The 13,509-nt window shown below is 31.4% G+C and overlaps 6 protein-coding genes across 6 annotated transcripts; 2 read left to right on the top strand and 4 right to left on the bottom strand.

The window, feature by feature from the left end:
- Positions 1-325: 325 nt before the first annotated feature.
- PPL_02047 (uncharacterized protein) lies at positions 326-733 on the bottom strand (the record flags this gene model as incomplete). Its single annotated transcript, XM_020573044.1, has 1 exon — positions 326-733. The coding sequence occupies one exon, from the start codon at positions 731-733 to the stop codon at positions 326-328; it is 408 nt and encodes a 135-aa protein (XP_020437161.1).
- A 168-nt stretch (positions 734-901) lies between these two features.
- On the bottom strand, positions 902-3,228 carry PPL_02046 (uncharacterized protein; the record flags this gene model as incomplete). The annotated part of the gene is made up of 7 exons (XM_020573043.1): positions 902-1,265; positions 1,297-1,341; positions 1,775-1,793; positions 1,878-2,603; positions 2,678-2,781; positions 2,806-2,935; positions 3,036-3,228. The coding sequence occupies 7 exons, from the start codon at positions 3,226-3,228 to the stop codon at positions 902-904; spliced, it is 1,581 nt and encodes a 526-aa protein (XP_020437160.1).
- A 935-nt stretch (positions 3,229-4,163) lies between these two features.
- On the bottom strand, positions 4,164-5,597 carry PPL_02045 (lipase family protein; the record flags this gene model as incomplete). The annotated part of the gene is made up of 3 exons (XM_020573042.1): positions 4,164-4,930; positions 5,008-5,271; positions 5,336-5,597. The coding sequence occupies 3 exons, from the start codon at positions 5,595-5,597 to the stop codon at positions 4,164-4,166; spliced, it is 1,293 nt and encodes a 430-aa protein (XP_020437159.1).
- Positions 5,598-6,170: 573 nt separating this feature from the next.
- PPL_02044 (uncharacterized protein) lies at positions 6,171-7,492 on the top strand (the record flags this gene model as incomplete). Its single annotated transcript, XM_020573041.1, has 4 exons — positions 6,171-6,242; positions 6,385-6,612; positions 6,708-6,880; positions 6,955-7,492. 4 exons carry the CDS (start codon positions 6,171-6,173, stop codon positions 7,490-7,492), a joined length of 1,011 nt encoding a protein of 336 aa, XP_020437158.1.
- Positions 7,493-7,714: 222 nt separating this feature from the next.
- Positions 7,715-8,391, top strand: mrpl53 (ribosomal protein L53; the record flags this gene model as incomplete). The annotated part of the gene is made up of 3 exons (XM_020573040.1): positions 7,715-7,806; positions 8,009-8,121; positions 8,195-8,391. 3 exons carry the CDS (start codon positions 7,715-7,717, stop codon positions 8,389-8,391), a joined length of 402 nt encoding a protein of 133 aa, XP_020437157.1.
- A 1,512-nt stretch (positions 8,392-9,903) lies between these two features.
- Positions 9,904-12,313, bottom strand: PPL_02042 (uncharacterized protein; the record flags this gene model as incomplete). The annotated part of the gene is made up of 4 exons (XM_020573039.1): positions 9,904-10,430; positions 10,547-11,363; positions 11,646-11,866; positions 11,899-12,313. 4 exons carry the CDS (start codon positions 12,311-12,313, stop codon positions 9,904-9,906), a joined length of 1,980 nt encoding a protein of 659 aa, XP_020437156.1.
- Between the last annotated feature and the right edge of the window lie 1,196 nt (positions 12,314-13,509).

Genomic DNA, 13,509 nt, shown 5'->3' with positions numbered 1-13,509 from the left:
TCAATCAAAAACATTAAATTTGAATTATTTTAATTTGGAATTGAATATTTAATTCTTATGGTGTTGGGTGGTTTTATCTAATATGGGAAATGATTAAAAAATTGTTATTTTTTATTGTCACCCAACAATTTTTTGAATCCAACACAGAGTTTCTGTCACTGTGAAAAAAAAAAAGTTAACTTGAAATTAGCAAAAACTGTTGATCATTTTAGATCAATAACAAATAATAGTAAAATTCATATAAAGTAACAATTAGAAACAATTAAAAAAATTTGATAAATAGTAAGATTAAGGCGTTAGATTAATCAATTGAAATCTATTGAAATCAAATTTTATTTGATTCATGTAAAAGGTTGGAGTTGCTTGTAAAAGCAAAGCTATGGGAAAATCCACTTTGTATGACGTGTTTATAATTACCACCCGGTGACAATTGCCAGTTAATGATACCGTTGACTACAGAATGTGTGAGTCCGAACATACCAATTGGGACGATGTTTGGAGTTGATGTCCAGACTGGATTAATAATATCTTCTGTGCCATTATTCTTGAAGGTACCGATTACATTGGAGTAGTTATATCCACCGGCATTCCATCTTGATGCGACGTTTAGATCTAGTACTGGGTAGTCGAACGATGATGGAATTTGTGTTGGTGTGATAGTTGGATCATCGAGTTTACATTCATCACAAAAGGTTTCTAAATTGTAGCCAAAGTAACCTCTGAGGTCAGCCATAACCTAATCAATGGACATTAAATTGTGTCCATTGAACAAGGCTACCAGTCGAACAATTGAGTTGTTCATTTTCTGGACAAAGTTAAAAACTTGGGAATACGTTTGGATCTGAGGAAGGAAGGTAAATCCAAATTTCAGAGTTTACATGCAAATAGGTAACTCGGATCCCTAGAGATCAAAAGCAGGTAATGGAAGATGTGGAATAGTATCTTCAAGGTATACAACTCTAATGGAATTGGCAACATGATTTTTAAAGAGTTCTGTAAAATCTTGGTTACCGACTCTTGGAGAACCATAGGTAGAGACACCTCCAAAACAATGTCCGACAATCATTAATTTACAATCATTGTATTGATAACATCCAGCAGCCTTGAGTGCGCTTATAACTGGTTCTCTCAATCCTTTAAAGATTATATCTTTTCCATCATAGAAACCTTGGGAAACTAATGCGGTTTCTCCAGAATCCTTTGGGAATTGAGCTTGATGAATAAAATCTAAATCTTCCAATTCATTTACATGATTAGCAGTTCCTCTGAATACCAAATAATCAGCCCTTTATATACCTATTGCCTCCCTCATTGATAAAAGATGTAGAAGTGGTTTTATCTCTAGATTCCAAAAATTGGAAAGAATTCTTATTTAATGATTCAAATTAACGATTAAATCCCTCATTTGTAGATTTTTTTCATTTTCGAAACTGTTCCATTATTTCAAATTGGTTTTTAAAAATTTGCTGACTGCTGAGTTGGTCAATACAATTTTTAATCTTAATTATCATCACCCACACATATACTTTCCCAGCTAAAATCTAATTTTAAAAGTTAAACTCTTTTTTTTTTTTCTTTAATCTCTATTTCAAATTCTTAAATTAAATATCAAAAATTAAATATCATAATAATATTGTTTCCTTTATAAAATACCAAATAAAAGTAATAATTAATTTTTAAAATAGTTTATAAATAATTGAATAAAAAGATAAAATAAATAAAAATAATATTACTATCACATTTATATAAACCTAAAATAAAATTAAAAAATCACAATAACATAAACAAATTTACTAATAGAATAATGAAATAAATGAAATCAATTGAAATCAAATTTTATTTGATTCTTGTAAAAGTATATGGTTGTGTGGAATTACTTGCGAAAGCAAATGTATAAGAGGAACCCTTTGCCATGAAGTGTGTATAATTTCCACCCGGTGACAAATGCCAGTTAATGGTATCGTTAACAACAGTGTGTGTAAGACCGAACACAGCAATTGGTACGATGTTTGGGGTAGATTTCCAAACTGGATTTACAATATCTTCTGTGCCATTATTCTTGAAGGTACCGATTACATTAGAGTAGTTGTATCCACCGGCATACCATCTTGATGTGACATTTAGATCGAGAACTGGGTAGTCGAACGATGATGGAATTGGAGTTGGTGTGACAGTTAGATCATCGAGTGTCCAATCATGACAAAATACTTCCAAATTGAAGTCAAAGTAACTTCTGTGGTAAGCCATAAGTGAATCAATAGTATCAAACTGTGTCCATTGAACAAAGCTACCAGTCGAACAATTGAGTTGTTCATTTTCTGGACAAATAACAAAACCTGGGTATTCAGAAGGATTGGAATTGTACTCGTTAATCCAAACTTCGGTGTTTACATGCAAATAGGTAGCATTGGAATCCAATAGCTCAAAAGCAGGTAATGGAAGATGTGGAATAGTATCTTCAAGGTATACAACTCTAAAGGAATTGGGAACATTGGCATCAAAGAGTTCTGCGAATTCTTGGTTACCGACTCTTGGAGAACCATAGGTATAAACACCAATATTTCCAAAATATTTATTGATTGAGAAATCAAGAGCGGCAAGAGCTATAATAATTAATTAAAAAAAAGTTAGAAACGATAGATAAAAACAAAATATTTAAAAATACAAATATACATACTAGCCATTGCACCACCAAAACTATGTCCGAAAATCATTAAATTACAATCAGAGTATTGATGACATCCAGCAGCCTTGAGTGCAGGTAGTACTTGGTCTCTCAAACTAAAAATAAATAATTTACCATACCAAGCATCATAGAAACCTTTGGAAACTAATGCGGTTGATCCAGAATCCTTTGGGAATTGAGCTTGACTAAGAAAATCAAAATCTTCGAATGCATTTACTTTATTATCGGTTCCTCTGAATACCAAATAATCTTAAAATTAAAATTAATAAAAATAAAAATAAAAGTTTAGTTAGTTAATATTTAATTAAAAAAATAAAATAAAATTAATTTTTATAAGTTTATCTCTTACAGGTTGATTCTTGAATAGCAATATAGAAAAGACTGTCAGATACAGTATATTCATCAACAAAACTGAAATCGTATTTAAAAAAGCCATCGGTTAATGTGTTATTATCACAAGTAGAAGCTGGGCACCCCCATTTAGTAATCGATGAGTTGAAACAATAAGCAGAGTAACTCATTACCAGACCGTTGTATCCCATTGTATGGTCAAAGGTAGCTGATTGTCCAATAACAAGTTGGACAAACAAACAAATAATTAATATATATTTTAACATATTTTATTGATCTGAATATAATAGTTGGGTTGGTAGTTGATATGATTGAACCTTAAACCACTGAGCTCTTTATATACCCATTCCCTCATCTCTATATATACCCATTCCCTCATCATCTAGAAATCAAACGAATAAGTTGTTTTTATCTTAAAATTCCAGATATTAGAAGGAATAATCTCTCAATCCCTCATTTTAAGATTTTTTATAACTCTAACATCAATTTAGATCAAATTTCAATCAAAATGAAATAATAAATCATGATTTTGTTTTTCGAAATTTGAATACATTTGAGATTTAATCCTAACTATCAAAAACACACTTGGAATCACTTTAAGTTTAATCTAAAGGCATAATTTTTTCAATATAAAAATTGTTTTTTCTCCCTCATTAATCGTGCAGGGTTCTGAGTAAGCTTACAATCAGTTCATTAAATGTGTTATTTCATTGTATAGGTACAGCTTTTTTTTGTATTCTCGCATTATTTTTACAAAATGCACACAAAAGTTGGGGAGGCATAAAATGAAATTACACAATTTTTTTTTAACATTATTAAAAAAGATTTTTTTTCTTTATCTTTAATTTCATTTTTTATTATTTCTACTCTTTTAGATTCTCTTCATTCAGCCATTAATTTCCGAAATAATAGAATCAATAACAATGTAAAAGATATGAATACTATTGTAATTTTAAGATTGTAAGTAATAAAATAGAACAAATAGTAGTAAAAATATTTTATAATATCAATAAAAAGATAATATAATCTCTACCACAAGTTTACATTAACTTATAATAAATAATTAAAAAGAAAAATCTCAATAACACAAAGAACTTTAGTTTAACTAAATGAAATCAATTGAAATTTATTTGATTCTTGTAAAAGTCCATGGTTGTGTGGTATTACTTGTGAAAGAAAAGGTAAGGGTAGATCCTCTTGGCATGAATTGTGTATAACTACCAGCTGGTGACAAACGCCAGTTAATGATACCGTTGACTACAGTTGGTGTGAGTCCGAACATACCAATTGGAACGATGTTTGGGGTTGATGTCCAGACTGGATTAACAATATCATCTGTTCCATTGTTCTTGATGGTACCGACTACATTTGAGTAGTTGAATCCACCGGCATACCATTTGTTAGTTACATTAAGTTCGAGAACTGGGTAGTCGAACGACGATGGAATTGGAGTTGGTGTGACAGTTAGATCATCGAGTGTCCAATCATGACAAAAGACTTCCAAATTGTACTTAAAGTAACCTCTGTGGTCTTCCATAAGCGATGTAACGGAATCAAACTGTGTCCATGGAACTGAACTACCAGTCGAGCAATTGAGTTCTTCATTTACTGGACAAACTACATAAGTTGGGAATACACTTGTATCTGTGCTGGGAATGTCAATCCAAACTTCGGTGTTTACATGCAAATAGGTAGCATCGGAATCCCATAGATCAAAAGCAGGTAATGGAAGATGTGGAATAGTATCTTCAAGGTAAACTACTCTAATGGCATTCTCAACCTTTGAATCAAAGAGTTGAGCGAAATCTTGGTTACCGACTCTTGGAGAACCATAAGTATAAACACCAATATTTTCATAATAGTTGTTGTAGGTAAAATCAAGAGCGGCAAGAGCTATAAATAATTAAATAGGAGGGTCAGAAAGATAAATCAAAAAAATATTATTTTAAAAAAAAACAAAATATACATACTTGCCATTGCACCACCAAAGCTATGTCCGAAGATCATTAAATTACAAGTACCGAATTGACCACATCCTGCAGAAGTGAGAGCTTCTAAAACTGGTTTTCTCAATTGGTCAATCAGCAAATTACCATACCAAGCATCATAGAAACCTTTGGAAACCAATGGTGAAGCAGATCCAGAGTATTCCTTTGGGAATTGAGCTTGATGAACAAAATCTACATCTTCTAATGCATTTACTTTATTATCGGTTCCTCTGAATACCAAATAATCTTTACAATAAAAAAATAAAGTTAGTAATAAATATTTATTTTACTTTATTTATATTTATCTTACAGGTGTTATGTTGAACGGCAATATAGAAAAGACTGTCAGATACAGTATATTCCTGAACTAAACGATACCACTGTGGATCAAAGAAGTCATTTGTCAATATGTTACCACATGTAGAAGCTGGGCACCCCCATTGAGTGATCGATGAGTTGAAACAATAAGCAGAGTAACTCATTACCAGACCATTGTATCCAATAATTTCGTTAAATGTAACTGATTGTCCGAGTTGGACAAACAAACAAATAATCAATATATATTTAAACATATTTTATTGATCTTATCTGAACAGGTTGTTGATATGTTTTGTTTGATGAACCAACCTCATCCCTCACCCCCTTTATATACACTTATTCCTTCGCTCGTCTAGAAATACATCAGACGAATATGAATACGTGGTTGATGATCAAATTCAGATATTAAAATTAAATTCAAGATATCACAGTGATTTTACCAAATTTATAAAAATCATTTGCAGCTCTATTCCCTCATTTGAAGATTTTTTCATTTTTCAATCTCTGTCATCAATCTTCAATCAAAATGAAATAACAAAATCATGATTTATCAGTTTTTTTTTCAAAATTTTCAAACAATTGAGTTCTTTCATCTATTCCGATTTAACCTTATCCATCAACAACACACAGACCATCATGTTTTTCTTCCAAAGATAATTTGGAATGAAACAACCGTTTGCTCAAACAAAAATCATTCCCCAATCTCTAATTCGTTCATGCATGATTTCTAACCAATTTCACCACCTTCCTTTTTGATAATAATTATATTAAGAATCAATACCTATGCTCTCATTCATTTATGATCATAATCACAAAAAAATAAAACAATGAATATACAGAGATATGATAAAATTACTGTGTTACTCCTGCTACTTTATATTGCCGGTTTATCGGTTGCTGTATGTATTTATAAAGCTAAGCTAAGCTAAGCTACACACGTTAATTACTATACACCAAAACTAAAGTAAAAGCTAAACAATTCCGTACACTAACAACACTAAATGTATTCATTGTTCGATATACCATCACCACCTAATATAGTCACAACCAACAACACTAAATGTATTCGATTCAAATGGAATGTATTACGCGTTTAACATGACGAATGGCGAGGTAATCATGAAGCAACAGATACCTTTCCCAAGTAAATTGTCAGCTTTGTATGGTATTGTTAGAACGAGAATTGGTGATGACTATCTTCTCTATGGAGGTAATATCACTCAAGCCGGTCAAAGTTACATTCCAATCATTTGGACATACAACATACAAGTATTTATTAAACAAAGATATCATTATAAAACCATTAATGAAGAAACACTAACAAATCAACCAACTTTCTTTTTATCTCTTCATTGACAACACAGAGTAATACCTTGGTTGAAAAATCATCGATTAACAAAAGATTTGAACAACTCGATTATTCATGGGATCTACAGATCGCATCCTATGACTCACTTAACAATATTGTTTATTTGAATGCAGAGGCACCAACTGGTCACCCCATGTTGTTAAAGTTTGATTTTAATCAACATATAGAGTAAGTGTCAACATGATTATTACTTATTAATGTGTGACAAACAACATCTAATTATCATGATTGTTATTCTGTAGAGATTTAATAGAATTACCAGGAACTGGATCATATGTACAATCATCTTATAATGAATCCACTCATACCTGTTACCTTGGTGGTCAGAATGATGCACCGAACTCCTGGGGCCAAATGGTAATTGTTACCTATGAATCGTTAACAGGTGATATGACATCGAGAACACTTACTCTTGATACAGTCTCCAATCAATGTTACTACCGAACTACGATGTATTTATACAACTCAAAGTACTTTGCTGGATTACAACCTGCCAACGGCGATTGTTCATCGTATATCTTGGAGTTGGATATGTTCAGCAACACCACCAATATACTTGCCACCATTCCACAACCGAACAACTATGCATACGATGATATTATGCCATTTATATTCGACGAAATCAATGGATATATCACGATGGTCAGTTTCGGTCAGGATGGACTCAATCTCGAGATTTGCTCGGTCAATCTCGACAACTATGGAGTTAGCCAATATTCAATTTCAGCATCCCAACTTCCCGATATTCAATTCTATGCTTTCTTGATGACAACTTCATAATAAATATTAATAAATTGTATAAATTTCATGGATCATTAAATAAATCCTCACCAAAATACCTACAGACAAAGACTTCATTTTTTTAAGCAAAAAAAGGTAAAAAAAAAAAAAAAAACGAAATTTTTTTTCATCTGTTTTTTTTTTTTTTGATCAGATAATCAGATATTCACAAAAAGGTCCCTTTTATATGTATATATTTAATTAGATTAATTTAATAATAATATGTCAGCAAAACAAAAACTTAATCTATTAAGCAATTTAAAGAGTATTACTTTCAAGTTCTACCCAGATGGTCTTACAAATAAATCTTTAAGGTAATAGATCTAATCATGAACAATAACAGCAACCACAAAAACAACAACAACAACAACAACTATAAGAGGTAGATAAAAAAGGTTAATTAAATGGATATGAGTTCTTTAATCAACCATTATTATGATCATAGCAACTTTTCGAAAAATGAAATGAAATAAAATAATGTTAGTTAGTTACTAATTTATATAATGAAAAATATAGATCGTGTTTACCTTTGGCAACAGCAGCAAGAGTAAGAGCATTGTCACCAGATTGTAAAGTACAGATCGTCAGTGAAGAGAATGAATGTGAACCAGAGATTAAATTGAAATATTGTAGGTATACTCATTCACAAGTAAGATTCTCAGTCGACGATAGAATGAAAACTAATCATCTATGATTATCTAGATAACGGATTCGAACAATCGATTTTCACAAAGAATCTCGATCAAGCAGCAATTGTAGAATCAATAGAGATGAAAAAGAAGTCATTGAAAGTAGAGGAAGTCAAGAAGCAGAAAACACCAGACACTTCATTGGAGGAGATTTTGACACCCGTCACAAAGAAGAAAGATACTGGTGCTAAAGCAGGTCTTAAGAAATAAAAATAATATATATATAGATAGTCAGAACAAACATGCTTTAAGATTTAGATTTATAATTATTTTACAAATCATTTATTACATTTGTAAAGTGTTGTTGGTCACCAACTTTAATGAAACTATTGCTCTAACAAGAAAAAAAGAAAGAATAGATTAAAATGAATGATTACTTATTAATATTCAAGCTCTGTTCAATTGAACTGATTGTCCAATTGAAAAATAAAAGAGTTTGGATTTTTGTAAATTTTATTATTGTTGTTGGTTTGCGAGGTGGTGGAGTTCTGGTGGCTGTGGAGTTGTTTACAGATGATTGCTGAGGTTATGGATTTGTTTCGACAATTATAGAAATGGTAATGGTAATTGATCAAAGCAAAGTCAGGTCTGGCAAGACACACCTCGAGGGGCCATTCATTTTACTCTTACTAAAGAGTCCAGAAGTGTTGATGGTTGTTGTTGTTGTGGTTGGCTGTAAATGTTGTTGTATGCTTTCGAAATGGTATGAATGCTGAGTCTAACTAGAATTCTAAAAAGCTGTCTCTAGGAACTGGTTATAATAATAATAATAATGATAATAATCGTTGATATGTAATTATCGGATAAAAAAACAGTTGGTTGATTATTATTATTTAAATTATTATTAATTATTATTCTTTTACAGCGTTATGATTGAACTGGTGTTGATTGTTTTTTTGGTTTCTTTGGTTTGTTTTGGTTTGTTGGTTATTTAGTTTGGTATTTCTGCTATACCCATCAAATTATAACATTGCTGGTTGATGAATGATTAACTGTTATTGAATAACTAGAATGAATCCAAGTTGAAAAAAACATAACTATTTGGATTCGTTGATTACATTGTAATATTATTTTGTTGGGTTTGTGTGAGATAGAGTTGAATTTCTATTATAATAGATTGGAATCATATGATTGGGTTTTGTTTATAATAAATAGAATGAGATGGTAAGTGGATTGTTGTTTTTGTTGTAGTTGTTTTGAATGGTACGTATATTATATTCTATAGATCTGTTACTTCAACCTTTTGGATTCGATTCATTCCGAAAAAGGAAGAGGCCATTGGATTAGATTAGATTCACATACAACAAAGGAGTGTGAGTCTACTACCTAATAACCGTTGCTTGGAAGAAGGATATTTGATAACTAGTTCAAATGGAGTAAATTTGTTGGTTTGAGTTTATATATCTGATCTAAAGAATAATATTATTGAGTATAGTGGAGTGGTTATGTTTTGGGTGAGTGGTAATTTGATTGATAGTTGTTTAATTATATAATCCTAGTGATTTATATAAAGGATTGGTGAAAGATAACAACTAGTTTGCTCTTTCAGAAATGAGTAGTGTGAAATGTTAGAGATATTATTATTATTAACTAGTATTAGTTAATAATCTAGATTATGATATTATATTATAAACATTAAATTAGGAAATAAACAAGATTGTATTAACAAAAGAAAAGAAAAGAAGAAAAAAAGAAGAGTTGAAATATATATATATATAGTTATTAATCTGATGCCTTTCTAAAGGAATCATTTGAATCGGAGAGGTTTGAGGTTGGTGATGATTGGTGTTTGTTGTTGTTGTTGTTGGTGGTGGTAATATTATTATTATTGTTGGCTCGTGGTTTGTGTGGTGAATGTTTGATTGGTGTTGAAATCGGTGAAGGTGAAGAAATTGGAGAAGATGTTGAGTTGGAGGATGGCGAAGATAAAATAGCTTCTTTTTCCTGCCTACTATGGTTGTGATTGTTGGCTATTTGTGTTTTTGGAGAGTGTGGCTTTTTAGGCGAAACTGGTGGTAATAACGGTGATTTTTGACTGATCGATTGGTGAATCGAGTTGTTGGGTTTTTGATGTTGATGATGTGGTGATGGTTGTTGTTGTTGTTGTTGCTGTGGAATTGGTGTAGTTTGAAGTTGTTGGCTTGGATCATTGGCAGTTAATTCATCTGCGTATCCATAGCCAGTATAATAATATCTTGGTGTTGGTTGGCCATAAAACCTGTTAGCGTATATGTTTGGAGAATAGCTCACTAATAGAGAGTTGTTTTTGTTTTATATGATAATAAGTAAGTAAAATTAATTTCCTAGAAAAATAGTTGGACAGATTGAAAGTATTTTGTTTTGTTTTTTAAAATAAAATACTTACACTGATAATGTTGTTGTTGTGTATTATATTTACTCGAATGATATTGATTTTGAGGTGGAGGTGTAGCATAATAGGGATGTGGTGGATATACAAATGGGACCATCATGATATGATTTGATAGAGGCTGATATATATTGCCTGTTGGCGATCGACTATCGTGATAGTAATATAATTCTGGATTTTGATTGGGGTAAAGGCCAATGTATTGATTGGTATTGGTAGAATCCATGGGTATATGGTGCGGTGGAGATAAAATCGGTTGCAATGTATATGGTGGTGAAAGTGATGCTGATTGATTGGCTTGTGCTGACTGTCTCGATTGTGAATGCACATTTTGATGTTGTTGAGTTGGTGTTGAATGAAAATTAGTGGTAGTAGATGTATTGACTGTATTGCTATTGCTATTGCTGTTATTATTGATAGATTGATTATTATTATTCATATGGGATGAATTGTTCGTGGAACTTGATAAAGTTTGAGTTGATGTATTGTTATTATTATTATTACTGTTACTGTTGTTGTTGCTGTTGTTATTGTTACTGCTACCACTGCTAAAATTACTTGATGTTGAGGTCGAAGAAGATTGGGAACTGGGTGGTGTTGGACTTGTCAATGTTGAGATAAATGTTTGTTGTAGAGGGCTTGTCAATATTGAAGAAGAGCTGCCGCTGAGTGATGAAGTTGAACTTTTGAGTGGATTGGTGGGTGTTGTTGTGGTTGAGGTCTTTGATTTCTTGCTGTCAGCTAACCTGACATCGACTTTCTTGCCTGCAATAACATGCTTTTGTTCGTTCAAAACATAGTTGTGTACAGACTCCTCTTTGAAACTGATGAAACCAAATCCCTTTCCGACTCCATTCTTTTCCAGTAGCAGTTTGCAGTCGGATATCTCACCATATGCAAGAAAATATTCCTTAAATGTGGTGAGTGACAGATTCTTGGGCAATCCACCTATAAATAATTTTGCTTTGGCGTCTCATCAATTATATCCTCCTTTTGGTATAGCTCTCTTGATTTCAACCTTTTTTTTAAAAAAATAATAAATAAATAAATAAATAAATCATAAACAAAAATAAAGAAGATGATCAAATAAACATACTTGTTTTCCATCAATAACATGCTCAATTGTAAGTATTTTATCTATTACATCTGGATGTTTGAAAGTCACAAATCCAAATCCTCTACTCTTCACCGTTTTCTCATTACTTTTAATAACCAATGAATCTTGAACTTCACCAAACTCTGAAAAGTATTTCTTTAATTTATCTGTGGTATTTGAATAGTATGATGATAATAAAATATAAATTAATAAAAATTGTACTGATAGAATAATTATTCTAAACTTAACTTACCACTAGAGGTTGATTTTGTTAATCCACCAACGAATATCTTTCCAGATTTTTTGTTCGGATCCATCATTATATCTGTTTCTGTTGTACTGTCATAATTGTCGTCGTTGTCGTTGTCATTATCGTTGTCGTTGTTGTTGTTATTATTGTTGTTAATGTCATTGTAATTTAATTCAATAATTTCAGGAGTGGTTGGATCTTCATTATTTGTTGTGTCAATTGGTAATTGGTTATCTTGTGATTCTTCTTTGGATAAAACAACCGGTGTGTATGAGGTTGTTTGATCAACAGCTCTTGGTTGTTGTTGTTGTTGTTGTTGCGGTTGTTGTTGCAGTTGTTGTTGTTGTTGCGGTTGTTGATGTTGTTGTTGTTGGTTCATCCCTTGAGAACAATTAGAGTTGTTGACCTTTCCTTCCATATTATTAAAAATTTTAGTAAAGTTTCTATTATTATTTATCTAACTTTATGAATTGGCGACCAATTTTGATTATCTCTGTCAATGCACTTATAATGCACATTTATTTTGGTCTACACACCTAATCAAATCGATCGATAGGTTGATCAGTCAAATTGAAAATTTCAATATTATATTATAAATATATTTTTAATATATTATAACTAAATATCTCTTGTACTACTACTTTAACAGACATACACACGACACACGCACTGACAGACAACAGGAAGATATATATATAAAGAGGATTGAGTGGGTGGGATGTTATCAATATATTTAAATTGGTGGTGGAGGTGGTGAGTGGGTGGGTGGGGGTGGTACCCGTGGAAAGATAATTTAAACTGGTTTGATGATAGGTATCTGGTATGTGGACAAACACCTAATTAATGAAGTGGACAGTGATATTCCAGAAATTATCGGTTTTTTTTTTGTTGATCAAATTGTGTTTATATGTGTTATGTATGGTTTTTTTTTATTTTCTTTTTTTTGTGTTATTTTTTTTTTTTTTAGTAAAAGTGGTGGCGTGATCAAATAAATAATGAATATGAAATAGAGTAAGAAATGTTGGACGGAGTGGTGTTGGGTATGTTTGTTGTATGCTGACAAGTTTGGTGAGTGTGTGTGTGATAGGGTTTTAACCCTGCTGACTATATGTGTCTTTATTCTTATACTATTTCCTATTTCAAGTTAAGAAAATAAGAGAACCTATCAAAATTATATGAAGAATGGAAATGAGACAACAGTTGTTGTTGTTGTTGTTTTTTTGTTGTTGTTGGTTGTTGCTGTGTTGTTGTGAAGTCGTTTAAAAAAAAAAAAAAAAAAAATTATTCAAAATATATAATTAGAAAATAGACAAAAACAATACAACAACCACAAATTGTTGTTGTTACTCTGCTTGCTGTGAATTCAGTGAGAATTTGAATGAGTACAAGCTGAAGCAGTGGAACGATTTCCTTCTTCCATTAAATTTCAGGTGAAACAACCATAAATATTGTGATTGATTAACAATAGCCAAAATCAAAAAAAAACAAAATCGACTTGCTAACAACTCTTCCCAAGTTGGGCACACCCAAGGAGAGGTCGCATGAAAAAAAAATCAAAAGGAACTGCAATAAAGATTTATAGAGGTGTTGTTGTTTGTTTTTTTATTTTTTTTT

This window comes from Heterostelium album, assembly GCF_000004825.1.
Source record: "Heterostelium album PN500 unplaced genomic scaffold PPL_scaffold2, whole genome shotgun sequence".
Taxonomy (NCBI): Eukaryota; Evosea; class Eumycetozoa; order Acytosteliales; family Acytosteliaceae; genus Heterostelium; species Heterostelium album.
Note: the sequence above shows the minus strand (reverse complement) of the source record. Positions and strands in the feature narration are given on the sequence as shown.